Here is a 20,852-nt window from a genome sequence, read left to right as displayed (position 1 = left end):
TGCGTGGTGTGAGACCAGGAAGGCCCCACGAAGAAATTTCAACTCGGTCGATTCCTGCATTTCTTGCAAACAGGAGTGTCTATGGGCCTAAAATTGGGGTCCATTAAGGTTCAAATATCGGCCCTGTCGATTTTTCTTCCAGAAAGAAGTGGCTTCAGTTCCTGAAGTCCAGAAGTTTGTCAAGGGAGTATTGCATATACAACCCCCTTTTGTGCCTCCAGTGGCACTGTGGGATCTCAACGTAGTTCTGGGATTCCTCAAAACACATTGGTTTAAAACCAGTCAAATCTGTGGATTTGAAGCATCTCACATGAAAAGTGAACATGCTCTTGGACCTGGCCTGGACCAGGCGAGTGTCAAATTGGTGGTTTTTTTCTCAAAAAAGCCCATATCTGTTTGTCCATTCGGACAGGGCAGAGCTGCGGACTCGTCCCCAGTTCTCTCCCTAAGGTGGTGTCAGTGTTTCACCTGAACCAGCTTATTGTGGTGTCTTGCGCCTACTAGGGACTTGGAGGACTCCAAGTTGCTAGATGTGGTCAGGGCCCTGAAAATATAGGTTCCAGGACGGCTGGAGTCAGGAAAACTGACTCGCTGTTATCCTGTATGCACCCAACAAACTGGGTGCTCTTGCTTTTAAGCAGACTTTTGCTAGTTGGATGTGTAATACAATTCAGCTTGCACATTCTGTGGCAGGCCTGCCACAGCCAAAATATGTAAATGCCCATTCCACAAGGAAGGTGGGCTCATCTTGGGCGGCTGCCCGAGGGGTCTCGGCTTTACAACTTTGCCGAGCGGCTATTTAGTCAGGGGCAAACACGTTTGTAAAATCCTACAAATTTGATACCCTGGCTAAGGAGGACCTGGAGTTCTCTCATTCGGTGCTGCAGAGTCATCCGCACTCTCCCGCCCGTTTGGGAGCTTTGGTATAATCCCCATGGTCCTTTCAGGAACCCCAGCATCCACTAGGACGATAGAGAAAATAAGAATTTACTTACCGATAATTCTATTTCTCGGAGTCCGTAGTGGATGCTGGGCGCCCATCCCAAGTGCGGATTATCTGCATTACTTGTACATAGTTACAAAAATCGGGTTATTATTGTTGTGAGCCATCTTTCAGAGGCTCCGCTGTTATCATACTGTTAACTGGGTTCAGATCACAGGTTGTACAGTGTGATTGGTGTGGCTGGTATGAGTCTTACCCGGGATTCATAAATCCTTCCTTATTGTGTACGCTCGTCCGGGCACAGTACCTAACTGAGGCTTGGAGGAGGGTCATAGGGGGAGGAGCCAGTGCACACCACCTGATCCTAAAGCTTTACTTTTTGTGCCCTGTCTCCTGCGGAGCCGCTATTCCCCATGGTCCTTTCAGGAACCCCAGCATCCACTACGGACTCCGAGAAATAGAATTATCGGTAAGTAAATTCTTATTATATGACACCTAACATCTGTACTGAGAAACATACTGTATATGTCCAGTCCCCTGTGTTATAAAACAGAAAAGTTAAACAATGGGTTAAAATATATAGGAAAAAAATAAGTCTGTTCTACTAGGGAAATACTGTAAGCAGTACATGCTCACTGCTTACCCTGTTCTTTCCCTCTTTATCAGAGTGCTGTGTTATTTACAGTGCCTTCTCTGCTATCCAGTTGGCTAAAGGATAGAAATTGTGTTCCAATTTCAGAGGTGGGCAAGGAGTAGACGACAACATTGTAGCATGCACTATGACTGTTGCATTCTGTATACAAGGGGGAGATTTATGGTCCTGCAGGGTGCACTGAAAAAGGGCAGGGTGCTTTTTCACATTTCAAAATCGGGCAGGGTGCAGCACCCTGCTGAAACAGCCTAGACGGAACACTACATGTCCAATTTCTAATTGTTTGGCACATTAGCAGCCTTTGTGTCTCATTTATATAAACAGTAACACATTTGTAACCAGTTTAATAATTGTTTTGTTACATGTCTGAGTCACTGCTTATTCTTTGTGCAGACATTTATGATGTTATAATATTCTCCAAAAGACCACATATGCAGCCTCACAGTCCCCGATGAACAATAACAAGCCAAAATCAGGAGAACTGTATAAGTTTATTACTACATTTTGCAAGACTTACCACTAAATGGTGCTTTTTAATGTAAAAATGGTTACCTATGCTTTGGACATTAAAATTATACAAGTCTTTTCACATTTAAGCATTGTTTTAGGTTAAATTATGTACTTTTTACCTTAGCATAAACTTGTTTGTCTTCAATGTTTTCATATTTTATTAGCTTGCCATTAAGTGAAATATTAATATTCCCAAGCCATTAAGTTACATGGTATGCTCTGCATTTCGTTTAGTCCCTTTCAGATGACTCCTTTGACAGTAATAAAAAATCAGCTGTACTTGAAAATCTCGGAAAGCCTAAAGTGAAAAGAATGAAAAAGAAAGATCCTTCCCCGTGGTGGACTGCTGAGGATGACTCTGACGATGGAGGTATATATGACAAAACCCTGTTATGATTGAGATTTTCCTTTTTCTTTTAGTTTGCCTGTCAAATTGTAAATATTGGTTTTTAATTTGTCATGCAGAAATTTGTTTTTCAAATAACACTGCATAAATACTGTATCTTATACATTTAATTTATCTAATTTGTAAAGATGCGGTTGCTGTAAGATAACTGTATGATGTGGAGTTGGACTTAAACCTGTTTGCGGCACATATAGTTTTGCAACGCACATTCTCTGAAGCCAAGTGTATGTAATTGCGAGCTATGCAGAATTCTACACATTTCAGTTACATTCTCATGTTGACTAAGAGCCTAATTCAGACCTGATCGTAGCAGAAACTTTGTTAGCAGATGGGCTAAACCATGTGCACTGCAGGTGGGGCAGATGTAACATGTGCAGAGAGAGTTAGATTTGGGTGGGGTATGTTCAAACTGAAATCTAAATTGCAGTGTGAAAGTAAAGCAGCCAGTATTTACCCTGCACAGAGACAGTATAACCCACCCAAATCCAACTCTCTATGCACATGTTATCTCTCCCCCCTGGCAGTGCACATGGTTTTGCCCATCTGCTAATAACAAATTTGCTGCTACAATCAGGTCTGGCTTAGGGTCCAAGTTTAGAGACTGTGTGTCTATGGATTTGTGGGCTTTGGAGAGTTTGTAGGAATCGTAAAAAAAAAAAAAAAAGTGTCTGTTTCCAGGTGTATTATTTATAGCCAAAATATGATAGTGCCCTAAACTGCAAAGATGCTTACAGTTTGCATACATGTGGATCTACACATTTCTCTTCATACATACATACATACATGCAGTGCAGGTGCAATTACAGATGAATCGCGTTCAACTAAGTATCAGGGCTAAATGTGTTAATGTGTGTGCGTGTATAAACTGCAAAATAAGTGGGTACTCCAAGAAATTTCTTTACGCATGGGTGCCATAAAAATATTAATAGTCCAGTCATGAAAATCTGCTCTGATGATAAAGTTTATCAAACAAAAAAATGTTTCAGATACAACTGATCTTTTCAAAACTATATCATTAACTTTATTAAATATGTGAAATACAAGGGATGGCCGTACACCAGCATAAAAATGGTCAGACGAACGAATAACAAGACTTTATTGTGTTACGCTAATGAGAACACCTCAGTTAAACATGTAATATAATTTTAGTTTAGAAAAGCAATTCTGAATATTTTGTTCTCGCATTGTATATTGCCATATTCACTTTTATAAGGGGCTTTTTGTACACCAGCAAATTTCCTATCCTAATTAGTCTCTAACAAATTTCATAACCTTCCATTTGTTAGATCGAGCTACAGATGGCTCTAATTAGGGGAAGTTTTATTTTTGACCACCCTGTGTATGTTTATGTATGTCTCTGTCTCTCTCCCCCATCTCCAGTCTCCCACTGCGAGGGAGACAGGACAGGCTTGAGAGAAGATGACTGCCCTCCGAAGTAAGCATGGGAGTAGGTGGTTGGGACAGACCAACAGGGATGATGGGAGTTGTGATAAAGCAAGCAGGGCTAGCCAGTGATGGGGAAGGGACGAGTGATTAAATCTTCTCATGCACCACAGTGCTTGTTGGAGGTCTTACCTTTTAAAAGCCTCAGTGCAGGTAATCCTTTAAACCAGGCAGTAAGGATGGTGTAATTGTTACCATTACGTCCTCACAGCACTGAGGTCATGGGTTCGATTCCCACCATGGCTCTAACTGTGTGGAGTTTGTATATTCTCCCCGTACTTGCGTGGCTTTCCTCCGGATACTCCGGTTTCCTCCCACAATCAAAAAATATTCTTTTAAGTTAATTGGATCCCAACGAAAATTAACCCTAGTGTGAATGTGTGTACATGTTTATGTGGTAGGGAATATAGATTGTAAGCTCCACTGGGGCAGGGACTGATGTGAATGGCTGAATATTCTCTCTGTAAAGCGCTGCGGAATATGTGTGCGCTATATAAAATAACTGGTAATAATAATATCTAATGTTTAACACTAATATGATAGTAATTGCAGTGTTTATAGATGATAGAGTAGGACTAACCAGATGAGGAAGACTTTGACGCACTTGGTCAACTTGGCCACACATTTTGCAAAAATTTAAACATTCACTGTTTTATAAAGTATAGAGAATAGCACTTGGAGTATCTATAACATAAATATATAAAGTGTGTACATGGTGAAGTTTGTCACCTGTGGAGATTCCTACCATATCTGGCACCCATCATAACTTGGCTGTGTAGATTTTTTTTTATACTTTTTATTACGGTCTGGAGTTATTTTTATCAACATTGTGTGCATGGGGGAATTATGACAGTTTCATTTTTGGCAACAGGTTAACATGCTTCAGTATGTATATGTTGGTTTTTGTTCTTAATTATGCTTGGTATCCTATATCTTTGCTCCCTGCTGTATTCCACCCCATTTTTTAAATAATGCTTTGTATATGTTGGTTTGTTCTAGGTGCTTACTAACCATTGCACAGATTGACAGATAGTATTTGTGCAATTTTTATTTTCTACTGTTGTCTAAATGTTATGTGCAGATGCACTAATCACAATAATTTAAAAAAAGCTTTTGTGTAGTACTGTATATCTGAGCCTGGTCTGACTGGTTTTCTACAGTTTATATTCCACTTATAGAATGGCACAATCTAGGCATTATTACATGAAGCAGAATGTGCACGTACAGTATCACTTTGACAGATGATGACTCAGAGAAATTCTGTTTGATCACATTAAATTAAATTCTTTACTAGCAGAGGCATCTAATGATCTCTATTATACATTGTTAAAACTAAGGAGATGCTATCAATCTGATCTTGCTTGGACATTTTTTGTATGATTATCACTAATACAAAAAAATCCCACAAGGTTTCAGAATGAACAACTTACCTACTATAGCTACAAACAATACAGCTTTTTGTGGGAAGTGGGGCTGTCTGCTTAATAAATGCTGTTTTGACCTCCTACTCTGAAATCCCTTTTCCGTCGCCTTGAAAATCCTGGGTTATTGCACATGAGCATGCAGCAGCCCAGGATTTAGGTCAGTGTAAAAGGGTCCACCCGGGGGCCAGTCACCAGGGAATCTTTTCTGTGTACCTAGCAGGATTCTACTCTGGAAGGACCACAGTGTAAATGGATGCCTGGGTCGTACGGCCCAGGTTCCGTTTACAGCATGGGGAGAGACGGTCTTCTGGCGCAAGAAGATGATGTCCCCTCCCAGCGCCACCACTAACCCGGATAAGCACCACGGTGGAAAGAGGTCAGTCCCGGGTCGAACTGTATTCCACATCTTGGGTAGGACCCAGGATTTTGATGGAACAGGGGTATTAGTTGTTGAGGAGGCTGGTATTGGGCTTTAAATGACGCTTTAGGAAATTGGGCCTGATTCTGAGTTTAGAAGTAAAGCAAAAAAGAGCAAGTAACTGCTTACCTTTGATAAACAATGTTGCAGTGTAAAGGTGGGTACACACTGGTAGATATATCTGCCGATCAATTGATTGGCAGATATATCTTTAGATGGATCGGGCAGTGTGTTGAGCATACACACTGCCCGATCCAGCGGGGATTGACGTCATAAACTGGGCGGGCGTGTACACACACCCGCCCAGTTCAGCTGTCAGTCACCACCGGCTGCCGCAGCATGTGTATGGGCGGTCGGCCAACCACCCGTACACACACAGCAACGCACCAATATATTGTGCTGCGGGGCCGACGCGATACGTCTGTTAACGACGGAGTTCACAGACGTATCGCCCGTACACACTGGCTGACGGACCCGCGATATATCGGCCATTCAAGAGAACGGCCGATATATCGGCCAGTGTGTACCCACCTTAAGGGATGCAAATAAATGTATTTCTCGAACGTCCTAAGTGGATGCTGGGACTCCGTAAGGACCATGGGGAACAGCGGCTCCGCAGGAGACGGCACAAAATAAAAGCTTGAGATATCAGGTGGTGTGCACTGGCTCCTCCCCCTATGACCCTCCTCCAAGCCAGTTAGATTTTGTGCCCGGCCGAGAAGGGTGCAAACTAGGTAGCTCTCCAGAGCTGCTTAGAATAAAAGTTTAGTTAGGTTTTTTTATTTTCAGTGAGTCCTGCTGGCAACAGGCTCACTGCATCGTGGGACTAAGGGGAGAAGAAGCGAACTCACCTGAGTGCAGAGTGGATTGGGCTTCTTAGGCTACTGGACGTTCGCTCCAGAGGGACGATCACAGGTTCAGCCTGGATGGGTCACCGGAGCCGCGCCGCCGTCCCCCTTACAGAGCCAGAAGAGACGAAGGTCCGGTGAAAGCGGCGGCAGAAGACATCCTGTCTTCAAGACTAAGGTAGCGCACAGCACCGCAGCTGTGCGCCATTGCTCTCAGCACACTTCACACTCCGGTCACTGAGGGTGCAGGGCGCTGGGGGGGAGCGCCCTGAGACGCAATATAACACACATATACCTTAGCTGGCAAAAGGAATACATCACATATAGCTCCAGGGCTATATGGATGTATTTTTTCCCCTGCCATTTTACACAAAAAAGCGGGAGTTAAGGACGTCGTGAAGGGGCGGGGCCTATCTCCTCAGCACACTGGCGCCATTATTCCCTCACAGCTCCGCTGGAAGGACGGCTCCCTGATTCTCCCCTGCAGTACTGCATCTGATTCAGGGTAAAAAAGAGAAGGGGGGGCATTTTGGCAGCAAATAACTAGATTAACAGCAGCTATAAGGGATTAACACTTATATAAGGTTATCCCTGTATATATATAGCGCTGGGTGTGTGCTGGCAGACTCTCCCTCTGTCTCTCCAAAGGGCTAAGTGGGGTCCTGTCCTCTATCAGAGCATTCCCGGTGTGTGTGCTGTGTGTCGGTACGCGTGTGTCGACATGTATGAGGAGGAAAATGAGGTGGAGGCGGAGCAGTTGCCTGTGTTAGTGATGTCACCCCCTAGGGAGTCGACACCTGACTGGATGATTGTGTTTAAGCAATTAAGTGATAATGTTAGCAATTTACAAAAAACTGACGACATGAGAAAGCCGGCAAATCAATTAGTGCCTGTTCAGGCGTCTCAGACACCCTCAGGGGCCCTAAAACGGCCGCTACCTCAGTGGGTCGACACGGATCCAGATACAGATACTGAATCTAGTGTCGACGGTGACGAGACAAACGTAATGTCCAGTAGGGCCACACGTTACATGATCACGGCAATGAAAGAGGCATTGAACCTTTCTGACACTACAAATACCTCAAAGGCGGGTATTATGTGGGGTGTGAAAAAACTGCCAATAGTTTTTCCTGAGTCTGAGGAAATAAATGAGGTGTGTGATAAAGCGTGGGTTTCCCCCGATAAAAAACAGCTAATTTCTAATAAGTTATTAGCACTATACCCTTTCCCGCCAGAGGTTAGGGCACGGTGGGAAACACCCCCTAGGGTAGATAAGGCGCTCACACGTTTATCTAAACAAGTAGCGTTACCGTCCCCTGATACGGCCACCCTCAAAGAACCAGCTGATAGGAGGCTGGAAAATATCCTGAAAAGTATATACACACATACTGGTGTTATACTGCGACCAGCAATCGCATCAGCCTGGATGTGCAGTGCTGGAGTCGCATGGGCGGATTCCCCGACTGAGAATATTGATACCCTGGATAGGGACAATATTCTGTTAACTATAGAACATTTAAAGGATGCATTGCTATATATGCGTGATGCGCAGAGGGATATTTGTACCCTGGCATCAAGAGTAAGCGCAATGTCCATCTCTGCCAGAAGAGCATTATGGACCAGACAGTGGTCAGGGGACGCAGATTCCAAACGGCACATGGAAGTATTGCCGTATAAGGGGGAGGAGTTATTTGGGGCTGGTCTAACAGACCTGGTGGCCACGGCAACGGCTGGAAAATCCACCTTTTTACCCCAGGTTACTTCACATCAACAGAAAAAGACAGTCTTTTCAAACTCAGTCCTTTCGTTCCCATAAGTACAAGCGAGCAAAAGGTCACTCTTTTCTGCCCAAGGGCAGAGGAAGAGGAAAAAGGCAGCACCATGCAGCCGCTTCCCAGGAGCAGAAGCCCTCCCCTGCTTCTGCCAAGTCTTCAGCATGACGCTGGGGCTTTACAAGCAGACTCAGACACGGTGGGGGCCCGTCTCAAGTATTTCAACGCGCAGTGGGCTCACTCGCAAGTGGATCCCTGGATTCTACAGGTAGTATCACAGGGGTACAAACTGGAATTCGAGGCGTTTCCTCCTCATCGGTTCCTGAAGTCTGCTTTACCAAAGTCTCCCTCCGACAGGGAGGCAGTTCTGGAAGCCATTCACAAGCTGTACTCCCAGCAGGTGATAATCAAGGTACCCCTCTTACAACAGGGGAAGGGGTATTATTCCACACTATTTGTGGTACCGAAGCCGGACGGCTCGGTGAGACCAATATTAAATCTAAAATCTTTGAACACTTACATAAAAAGGTTCAAATTCAAGATGGAGTCACTCAGAGCGGTGATAGCGAACCTGGAAGAGGGGGACTATATGGTGTCGCTGGACATCAAGGATGCTTATCTCCACGTCCCAATATATCCTTCTCACCAAGGGTACCTCAGGTTTGTAGTACAAAACTGTCATTATCAGTTTCAGACGCTGCCGTTTGGATTGTCCACGGCGCCTCGGGTCTTTACCAAGGTAATGGCCGAAATGATGATTCTTCTACGAAGAAAAGGCATCTTAATTATCCCTTACTTGGACGATCTCCTGATAAGGGCAAGAACCAAGGAACAGTTAGAAGTCGGAGTGGCACTATCTCAGGTAGTGCTAAGTCTGCACGGATGGATTCTAAATATTCCAAAATCGCAGCTGATTCCAACGACACGTCTACTGTTCTTAGGAATGATTCTGGACACAGTCCAGAAGAAGGTGTTTCTCCCGGAGGAGAAGGCCAGGGAGTTATCCGAGCTAGTCAGGAACCTCCTAAAACCAGGACAGGTCTCAGTGCACAAGGGTCCTGGGAAAAATGGTGGCTTCTTACGAAGCGATTCCATTCGGAAGATTCCATGCAAGAACTTTTCAGTGGGATCTACTGGGAAAATGGTCCGGATCGCATCTTCAGATGCATCAACGGATAACCCTGTCGCCAAGGACAAGGGTGTCTCTCCTGTGGTGGCTTCAGAGGGCTCATCTACTAGAGGGCCGCAGATTTGGCATTCAGGATTGGATCCTGGTAACCACGGATGCCAGCCTGAGAGGCTGGGGAGCAGTCACACAGGGAAGGAATTTCCAGGGCTTGTGGTCAAGCATGGAAACATCTCTTCATATAAACATTCTAGAACTAAGGGCCATTTACAATGCCTTAATTCAAGCAAAACCTCTGCTTCAGGGTCAGGCGGTGTTGATCCAGTCGGACAACATCACGTCAGTCGCCCACATAAACAGACAGGGCGGCACGAGAAGCAGGAGGGCAATGGCAGAAACTGCAAGGATTCTTCGCTGGGCGGAAAATCATGTGATAGCACTGTCAGCAGTGTTCATTCCGGGAGTGGACAACTGGGAAGCAGACTTCCTCAGCAGACACGACCTTCACCCGGGAGAGTGGGGACTTCACCCAGAAGTCTTCCACCAAATTGTAAACCGTTGGGAAAGACCAAAGGTGGACATGATGGCGTCACGTCTAAACAAAAAACTGGACAAATATTGCGCCAGGTCAAGGGACCCTCAGGCAATAGCAGTGGACGCTCTGGTAACGCCGTGGGTGTACCAGTCAGTGTATGTATTCCCTCCTCTGCCCCTCATACCGAAAGTATTGAGAATCATAAGAAGGAGAGGAGTAAGAACTATACTCGTGGTTCCGGATTGGCCAAGAAGGTCTTGGTACCCGGAACTTCAAGAGATGCTCACGGACAAACCGTGGCCTCTACCTCTAAGACAGGACCTGCTACAGCAGGGGCCTTGTCTGTTCCAAGACTTACCGCGGCTGCGTTTGACGGCATGGCGGTTGAACGCCGGATCCTGAAGGACAAGGGCATTCCAGAAGAAGTCATCCCTACTCTGGTAAAAGCCAGAAAGGAAGTAACCGCAAAACATTATCACCGCATTTGGCGTAAATATGTTGCGTGGTGTGAGGCCAAGAAGGCCCCTACACAGGAATTTCAACTGGGTCGTTTCTTGTACAGCCTCCTTTTGTGCCTCCAGTGGCACCTTGGGATCTCAATGTTGTGTTGAGATTTCTAAAATCACACTGGTTTGAACCATTGTCTACGGTAGATTTAAAATATCTCACGTGGAAGGTGTCGATGCTGTTGGCCTTGGCTTCAGCTAGGCGTGTGTCAGAATTGGCGGCTTTATCATGTAAAAGCCCTTACCTAAATTTTCATTCTGACAGGGCGGAATTGAGGACTCGTCCTCAATTTCTACCTAAGGTGGTTTCTGCATTTCACATGAACCAACCTATTGTGGTACCTGCGGCTACTAGGGACTTAGAGGACTCTAAGTTGCTGGACGTTGTCAGGGTCTTGAAAATATGTTTCCAGGACGGCTGGAGTCAGGAAAACTGACTCGCTGTTTATCCTGTATGCACCCAACAAGCTGGGTGCTCCTGCTTCAAAGCAGACGATTGCTCGTTGGATTTGTAGTACAATTCAGCTTGCACATTCCGTGGCAGGATTGCCACAGCCAAAATCAGTAAAAGCCCATTCCACAAGGAAAGTGGGCTCATCTTGGGCGGCTGCCCGAGGGGTCTCGGCTTTACAACTTTGCCGAGCAGCTACTTGGTCAGGGGCAAACACGTTTGCTAAATTCTACAAATTTGATACCCTGGCTGAGGAGGACCTGGAGTTCTCTCATTCGGTGCTGCAGAGTCATCCGCACTCTCCCGCCCGTTTGGGAGCTTTGGTATAATCCCCATGGTCCTTACGGAGTCCCAGCATCCACTTAGGACGTTAGAGAAAATAAGATTTTACTTACCGATAAATCTATTTCTCGTAGTCCGTAGTGGATGCTGGGCGCCCATCCCTAGTGCGGATTGTCTGCAATACTTGTATATAGTTATTGTTACAAAAAATTCGGGTTATTATTGTTGAGCCATCCTTTCAGAGGCTCCTTTAAATTTATCATACTGTTAACTGGGTTCAGATCACGAGTTGTACGGTGTGATTGGTGTGGCTGGTATGAGTCTTACCCGGGATTCAATATCCTTCCTTATTATGTACGCTCGTCCGGGCACAGTATCCTAACTGGCTTGGAGGAGGGTCATAGGGGGAGGAGCCAGTGCACACCACCTGATATCTCAAGCTTTTATTTTGTGCCCTGTCTCCTGCGGAGCCGCTGTTCCCCATGGTCCTTACGGAGTCCCAGCATCCACTACGGACTACGAGAAATAGATTTATCGGTAAGTAAAATCTTATTTATTTTTCCATGCAGAATAAATACTGGCTGCTTTTGCTTGTAGCCCACAAATGCTGGACAGTTGTATTTTTACACTGCAATTTAGATTTGAGTTTGAACACGCCCCTCCAAAATGTAACACTATCTGCACATTTTATATCTGGCCAACCTTGCAGTGCAACATGGTTTTGCCAAGGTGCAATGTGAGGGTTGGTCCACACATAGCGGCCAAGCGTCAGACTTGGGCCCATTGTGTGTTTTGACGAAACTAGTCCATCACAGTTGGCTGACGACAAAACAGACAATTGTGATAAATTACAAGCGCAAATTCAACAATAAGAAGGAACTCCATTACTTTCAAAAGGGGAAAAAAAAGGTAACACTATAAACAGTGATTACAAAAAGGAGCACCAAAATTTTGATTTAGTTTGTAAATCAAAGTATACCTGTTCACCAAGAATGCTTAGGTTCTATAGATGAAGGGCATTTCAAAATTTAGATTTGAAAACCTCTCCATCTGTCTTTAGACACTGACTTATCAGACGTTTTAGCCCCAGGTTTTTTTTTTGTGTTTGTTTGTTTTTTGCCCCTTACGTCCTAGTGGATACTGGGGTCTTGTACTTTAGTACCGTAGGGTATAGATCGGGTCCACTGGAGCCTTGGCACTTTAAAACTTTTAGTGTATGTATGTGTGTGCTGGTTCCTCCCTCTCTGCCCCTCCTACCAGACTCAGTTTAGAAAAATGTGCCCAAGGAGCCGGGTGCACTTCTCTGGAGCTCCAGAGATTTTTTTCTTTACTTTAAATGTAGTTTATTATTTTCAGATAGCTCTGCTTGGCAGACAGACTACCTGCTTAGGGTTAATGGATTGTAATCCCAGCTGACAGGACACTGAGCTCCTGAGGTACTGATCACACATCGTTTAGCATGTGTGCCCATGCCGGCAGCTAGCCTCCACCCTCGAACAGAAGCCGAAGATACTGGTGCGGTGAGTTTTACAGCGGGTCCCTGGTGCGGAATGGCGGCAGGTCGCACAGCGGTCACGGGCCCGGAGCTGCGGTGCCTGCCACGGACAAACTGGCTCAGGGCTGCTAGCCCCGCAGTGATCAGTCTGTAAGGCTTTGTGTGGACTGTATACAGTACAGAAATAGTGTTTTACACCTTTTGCAAGTATAATATTGAAAGGTACCCTGCGCCATTGTGAGGGGCGGGGCTTCTCGGTTCGGGACCAACGGCGCGTAGGCGAAATTCCTTGCTGCTGCGGATCACCAAGGCTGCAGACACACTGCTCTTCCAGGACCCACACTGTTACTGGCTGTCAGAACTGGTACCAGGGGCTCATAGCCAGGGGGAGAGCGCCGCTGCACTGTTATTATATACACTACATACATGCTTTGTGCTGCTGTGTTCTGTGTGCTGGGTCCGCTCCTCTGTGTCACTCCAAAGGGCTATCTAGGGTCTCTGTGGGGTGTGGGGCATTTAGCTGCACTTTTTTTGTACTGTATCATGTCTGAGGACTTAGTTATGTGTGCTGCTTGTAATTCTACCCCGTCTTCTGCGGGGTTTCTCATGTGTGAGCAATGTTCATTGTCACCTCAAGGAACCAACTCACAGGCACCTGACTGGTTGGATAGCTTTAAAGCATGATTCACAGTGTAAATTCTGAGCTAGCAACAGCTAAGAGAGAGGCCGCTATTAAAACACTCCATAGATTGTGTGGCTAGGGCAACAGATTCCAAGAAGTCTTCACAACCCCCTCTAGTGGCTTCACACAAATGATCAGCCAGATGTGGGTGATGATGATATGGACGAGGACAGTTTTCTGTCCCCTGGGGTGGAGGCCCTCATTTTTGCTATGAGAGGTCCTTCACATACCGGATCCGGAGGCGGAACCGGATGAGGAGTTTTATATTTTAATGTTAGACCCAAAAGTTCAGCTACCTTTCCAGTGTCTAAGGAGTTACACTCCCTAGCCAAGGAAGCTTGGTTAAATCCTGATAAAAAAAATGTAAGATTCCTCCAGAGGTTTTTATCTACCTTCCCACTTCCCGCAGATGATAAGAAGGTGTAGGGAAACACACCGTCAGTCGATACCTCGGTATCCAGATCGTCAAAAAAATTGCTGCTGCCAGTCCCTGGGGCAGTATCCCTTAAGGAGCCAGCTGACCGTAAAATTGAGACAACGCTCAAGGCAATATATACGGCAGCTGGTGCAGCACAGCGCCCTACAATTGTTTGTGGGTGGATCTTCAGGGCGGTGGTGTAGTGGTCTGATTAACATTATTGATGGTTTAGACTCTGTCCTCCCGAGATGAGGTAGTTACTCTGCTGCAACACATACAAGATGCGTTCAGATTTCCCAAACAGTGGAGAGAGTATAGCTCTCTTCCAAGTTGGAGGGTAACCCGCACCAAGATATAATTATCCGAGTAATTTGTATGCTTGGGATACCTTAACATAGAATAATACCACTATCACTATTGAGTGAATAAATCATGGAACATTAACAAGGTAATTATAGGTGCTACCAACTGATTTGGGTCAGGATATAAAGTCAAATCCCCAAAGGGAGGGGAAAGAAAAAAGAAATCAGTTATTTGTGCGGTGCACACAACCCAATATCTACTGTATTAAAATTAATTTCTTTATTGATAATTCGTTAAAATCCCTATATTGTTCGCACATGTAGGCAAAAATGCCACATTCAATGTTTATTGTGTGTGTATGTGTGTGTGTGTATATATGTATATATATATATATATATATATATATATATATATATATATATATATATATATATATATATATATATATATATATATATATATATATATATATATAATATAATATATATAATTGAAATAATTTTTTCAGACTAGTATTGTCCTTTATTTAGAATCAAGCGAAGTAATAAAAGATAGTAAGGAAAGTGAAAAAGAATGAAAATAAGTGAATAAAGATTAAAAACAAAGCTGGTGTGTCGAGTGCATTTTGTATTTGTATTGTAAGGTAATCCTAATATGCGTGGACCGTACTAATTCCTGCTATGTTATACTTAAAACAAACGTTCTCACTAGGAGATCTGTGGGTAATTGAATCCAATACGATTCATGGATAAGTATACATCAGTTTATAGATAACTATAACAGAAAATAAATGCTGTGTTTAAATAATTATTGGGGATTCCACAAGATCCTAACCTTGGGATATTGCATATTATGCCTGCATGGTTAAATTACTGAAAATAATTTATTATGTACTTTATTATTGTACAACAATTTATATATGAGGTGAGATCCAAATCACTTAATGTGACAACTGGAATTCTTATACTGCCCACATCTTGTGTTATATCGGCACAGTTGCCTAGAAAGTACTGGCAATATAGACTGTGAATCTGCTGTATGATACTATTGATATAATATCACACGTTGTTAAACCACCATATTATGTTTTCCAAAAGATCTGCAGCTCAAAAGAACCTAGGTATGGTCAATTAATTCAGTAATTGGGGCTAACAAGAGCATCTATATGATCATATAATGCCACACTTAATATAATATGCACAGTATATACGTATCAATGTGCAGTCTGCAGTTATAAGTGGTGCCTCTGTAGTCAGATTATTACTTTCTATTGCTAATATTGCGTAGTTCACAGTATCATTATTGAGATCTCTATTTAAATGAACCCGTATATGCATTTAGCATTTGACATATAGGATTATTAATCACTGCAGTTGCACCGCATAATTCAGAGTATCATAACGGATATTTCATATGTGGTAACCTTTATTTGTTATAAAGCTGAATAAGCATATTTGATATACCATTAGGTATTCACTCTAATGGTTCTTATTTAGTACAACACGTCAGTGGGATATCAGCAAGGAGAGTTCTTAATTCCTATAGCTGCTGCCGTGAAATTGGCAGTGCCGTTATTGATTTCTTATTCCTAACAATCACATGTGGTTTACAGCAAGACGGGCAGTTGCAGTGGGTGCCTTAGTAGTCAAATTAATACTTTCTACTGCTAATATTGCGCAGTTAACAGTATCCTTATTAGGATCTCTAATCACATGAACCCATATGTTTATACATTAAGCATTAAGCAAATAGGATTATTAACTACTGCAGCTGCTCCCGCTCATAGTATCTTCACGAATGTTTCGTGTATATAGTAACCTTATATATTATAGAGCTGAATCAGCATATTTAATATATTCACTCTAATGGTTCCTAACTGATACAACACGTCAGTGGGATGTCCGCAAAGGAAGTTCTTAATTCCTGTAGCTACTGCCGTGAGATTGGCAGTGCCGTCATAGATTTCTTATTGTTAACAATCACATATAATTTACAGCAAGACGGGCGGCTGCACCGCTCGTCTGGAACGCTGTCTAAGGCTAATTATAGCAATACCCCTAAATACGGTGCACACATATGTTAAAAGGACATTGTTTCAAATATTTATATTTTGCACATTAGACACACTAGCTCAAAGCCAATGCACATTTCGCTCATAGGCTTCCTCAGGGCACTATAGTAGATGAGGTAGTTACTCTGCTGCAACACATACAAGATGCTGCAAATTTTATGAGTGAGGCTATTAAGGAGTTGTGTAAGATAAATGGCCTCACTACTGCTATAGCGGTCTCAGTGTGCAGAGCTCTATGGTTACGTCAATGGGCGGCCGACGCTGATTCTAAGAAGTGTGTTGAAAATCTTCCCTTTATAGGTGATGCCTTGTTTGGAGACTAAATGAATAAGTGGATCTCCCAAGCAACGGTAGGTTAGTCTACCTGCCTGCCGTCGGCTGCACCACCTGCTAGACATTCTTACACCTTGCAGTCCTTTTCTTTGGCAAGGTTCAGAGGCAGGGGCCGTGGGGGCTCCACCTCCAGAGGATCTTATGGTAAGTCCCGTAAACCTGCTCCTGCCTTCTCCCTGGACTAGACCGCCGAATCCCCTGCTGCTAAACCCTCCTCGTGACTGTTGGCCCCAGCAGCAAGGCGACTTTCAGGTAGGTGCTCCCTTCAATACTTTGCCCACCTGTGTGCGAAGTCCTGCAGGGACCCTTGGGCGAGGGACCTCCTTTCCCATGGATACCGGCTGGAATTCCAAATGCTCCCTCCTCACAGGTTTTTGAAGTCAGGCTTACCAGCTTTACCCGCAGCGAAAGTTACCTTACAAGAGGCTATTCAAAAACTTTTGCAGACAGGGGTGGTGGTTCCTGCGCCTCCTCTGTTATGCACCAGGGATTTTTACTCCAGTCTTTTTGTCGTTCCCAAACCAGACTGTTCGGTGCGCCCCATCTTGAATCTGAAGTCTCTCAACCCGTATATACGGGTGTTCAAATTCAAGATGGAGTCTCTGATGGCGGTGGTGTCCACTCTGGAGGAGGGGGAGTTCCTGGTGTCTCTGGATATCAAGGATGCTTACCTTCACATTCCTATGTGGGCCCCTCATCAGACTTACCTCAGGTTCGCCATATTGGACAACCATTTCCAGTTTCAGGCCTTACCCTTCGGATTATCCAAAGCTCTGAGGGTCTTCACGAAGGTCATGGCGAACATGATGCTACAACTGCGCAGGATGGGAGTGAACATAGTCCCCTAATTGGACAATCTCCTCATAAAGGCTGTGTCCACGGAACGTCTGCTACACAGCATCAATCTGACTACCCGCCTACTCGTGGATCATGGGAGGATCCTCAATTTCAAGAAATTTCACCTGGAACCGACCCAACGTCTTCAGTTCCTTGGAATGATACTTGACACGGTATCTCAAAAGGTGTTTCTCCTGATGGACAAGGCCTTGACTATCCAGGCTATGGTCCGCTTGGTACTCAGTCCTCACAAGGTGTCTATACATCTTTACTTCAGATTACTGGGCAAGATGGTGGCTATTTACGAGGCAATCCAATACGGCAGGTTTCATGCCCGGCTGTTTCAACTGGATCTGCTGGACAAATGGTCGGGTTCTCGCCTGCACGTGCATCTCCAAAAGCCCGGATTTCTCTATCATGGTTGCTTCAGATTCCTTACCTGGTAGAGGGCAGAAATTTCAATATCCACTCATGGATTCTACGGACAGTGGATGCCAGCCCCTGGGGTTGGGGAGCAGTGACCCAAGGGGCCCAGTTCCAAGGGTTGTGGTCAGTCCAGGAATCTTCTTTACCGATAGACATTCTGGAAGCGCGGTTTACAATGCTCTTCTACAAGCCCCCCTCTCCTGAAGGGTCAGGTGATCCAGGTGCAATCTGACAACGCCACAGCGGTGGCGTATATAAACCGACAAGGAGGAACAAGAAGCAGAGCGGTGATGCGAGAGGTGTCAAAAATCCTCCTCTGGGCGGAGGCCAATGCAAGGGCCATTTTAGCTGTATTCATTCCAGGAGTGGACAACTGGGAAGCAGACTTCCTCAGCAGGCACGCGCTCCATCCGGGGGAATGGGGCCTACATCCCCAGGTGTTTCAACAGTTACTTCTCCGGTGGGGCTGTCCGCAGATAGATCTGATGGCTTCTCGTCTCAACAAGAAGCTGTGCCGTTACTGTTCCAGAACAAGGGATCCACAGGCTGTAGCAGTGGACATGCTGATGACACCGTGGATGTACCAGTTTGTATACCTGTTCCCTCCGCTTCCGCTAATCCCCAGGGTTCTCAAAAGACTAAGACGGGAAAGCATTTAAGCAATCCTAATTGCCTTGGATAGGCCTTGGTGGGTGTGGTACTCGGACCTCCTGACCATGTCTCTGGAGGATCCCTGGCCTCTGCCGCTCCAAGAAGATCTTCTTCAGCAAGGTCCATTCATCTTTCCAGACGTACAGTGGCTATGTTTGACTGCTTGGCAGTTAAGAGGGAGATTCTAGCAAGAAAAGGTCTTCCCTCCAGAGTTATTTCCACCATGGTCCAGGCCAGGAAGATGGTTACGTCGAAACACTATCATCGTATCTGGTGTGAAAGTAGAAAGATGTCTCCCATGGAATTTAGAATTAGTTGTTTTCTACTTTCTCTGCAAGCGGGAGTGGATATGGCCCTACGTTTAGGCTCCATCAAAGTCCAGAATTCTGCGCTCTATTTTCTTCCCGAAACAACTTGCCTTGTTACTTGAAGTACAGACTTTCCTCAAGGGTGTTCTTCATATACAACCATCCTTTGGCGGTCATTCTGACCCGATCGCACGCTGCAGTTTATCGCAGTGGTGCGATCGGGTCAGAACTGCGCATGCGCAGCAGTGCGCCAGCGCATGCTAGACGTCGCTGCAGTACGATCGCCTCTGCCTGATTGACAGGAAGAAGCAGTTGCTTGGCGGGGGGGACGAAATGGCGGCGTTTGTCCGCCGTTTCGTGGGCGCAGTCCGGCCAACGCAGGCGTGGCCGGACCGTGTGGGGGGCAGGCGCAGCGGCTGCATGACGTCACACACAGCCGCTGCGGGCCTGGGAGCAACGAGTAGCTCCCAGTCAGCACGCTAAAGCTGCACTTGCTGGGAGCTACTCCTAAAGTGCAAAAGCTTCGCTGCTGTACAATGTTTTGCACTTCTGCTGGGGGAGCCGGCACTGACATGCGGGGCGGGATAGCCCTGTGCTGGGCGTCCCCCCGCATGTCTATGGACATGATCGTAGCCCTGCAAATTTTTGCAGGGCTACTATCAACTTGGAATGACCCGCTTTGTACCTCCCACGGCTCCGTGGGACCTCAATGTGGTTCTGTCCTCTCTCCAATTGGATTGGTTTGAACCCTTGAATAGGGTGGAGTTAAAAATTTCTCACCTGGAAAATGGTGATGTTATTGGCTTTGGCGTCTGCCAGGCGTGTCTCTGAATTAGGGGCCTTATCTTGTAAGAGCCCTTATTTGATTTTTCATGAAGACAGAGCGGAACGTAGGACCCGTCCTCAGTTTTTGCCTAAGGTGGTATCAGCTTTTCATGTGAATCAGCCTATTGTGGTTCCAGTGTTGTCTGATGCTACTGTTGGTCCTGAGTCCTTGTATGTCAGGGCTCTGAAGATGTATGTCAAAAGGACGGCCCGTCATCGGGAATCTGACTCGCTGTTTGTCCTTTATGATGTCTCCAAGATTGACTCGAAACTGGCTGACCAATCTATTGCTCATTGGCTTCGGTTGACCATTCAACAGGCCTTTACTTTGGTGGCTCTGCCTTTGCCGACATCTGTTCAAGCCCACTCAACGAGGTTTGTGGGCTCTTCCTGGGCGGCTGCCCGGGGTGTTTTGGCCCTACATTTGTGCCAAGCTGCAACTTGGTCTGGTTCGAACATGTTTGTCAAATTCTATAGGTTCGTTACCTTGGCAAAGGATGACCTTCAGTTTGGTCAGGTGGTTTTGCCGGGGTCTCAGCACTCTCCCACCCATTTCGGAGCTTTGGGACTTCCCCATGGTACTAAAGTACAAGACCCTAGTATCCACTAGAACGTAAGAGAAAACAGGAATTTAATACCTGCAAATAATTCCTTTTCTCCTAGTCCGTAGTGGATACTGGGCGCCCGCTTCAGTGCTTCGTTCCTGCTTACCTTTGTAAGTATTGGGTTGGACCGGCGTTGCGGTCCCATTATGTTGTTGGGATAGCTGTTCTTTCCGGGTTTGGTTGGGTTGCTATCCTCTGTTCTAATTAGCACCCTCCTTTCGTTTCTGGTTGTGTGTTGGCTTGTTGCCGCACCGCTGTTGTGTTGTTCTTCTCTCCGATTATGTCCGTCTCCTAGACTGAGTCCGGTAGGAGGGGCATAGAGGGGAGGAGCCATCTCTCTCTCTCTCTCTCTCTCTCTCTCTCTCTCTCTCTCTCTCTCTCTCTCTCTCTCTCTCTCTCTCTCTCTCTCTCTCTCTCTCTCTCTCTCTCTCTCTCTTAAAGTGCCAAGGCTCCGGTGGATCCGATCTAAGCCCTATGGTACTAAAGTACAAGACCCCAGTATCCACTACGGACTAGGAGAAAAGGAATTTCTGGTAGGTATTAAACTCCTGTTTTTTATTTAGGAAGCATTAAAAGATCACA

The 20,852-nt window shown here is 45.4% G+C and overlaps 1 protein-coding gene across 3 annotated transcripts in view; it reads left to right on the top strand.

Annotated features, from left to right (window-relative positions):
- Positions 1-20,852, top strand: part of CEP162 (centrosomal protein 162) — a 420,302-nt gene that overhangs the window by 12,672 nt on the left and 386,778 nt on the right. For all 3 annotated transcript variants that reach the window (XM_063916918.1, XM_063916917.1, XM_063916916.1), the window contains exon 3: positions 2,340-2,475. In XM_063916918.1, coding sequence (XP_063772988.1) covers positions 2,340-2,475 — 136 coding nt within the window. The remainder of the gene's footprint in view (positions 1-2,339; positions 2,476-20,852) is intronic.

The sequence above is a fragment of the Pseudophryne corroboree genome, chromosome 4, assembly GCF_028390025.1.
Source record: "Pseudophryne corroboree isolate aPseCor3 chromosome 4, aPseCor3.hap2, whole genome shotgun sequence".
In the NCBI taxonomy this organism is placed as follows: Eukaryota; Metazoa; Chordata; class Amphibia; order Anura; family Myobatrachidae; genus Pseudophryne; species Pseudophryne corroboree.
This window is presented reverse-complemented; position numbering and strand designations above follow the sequence as displayed.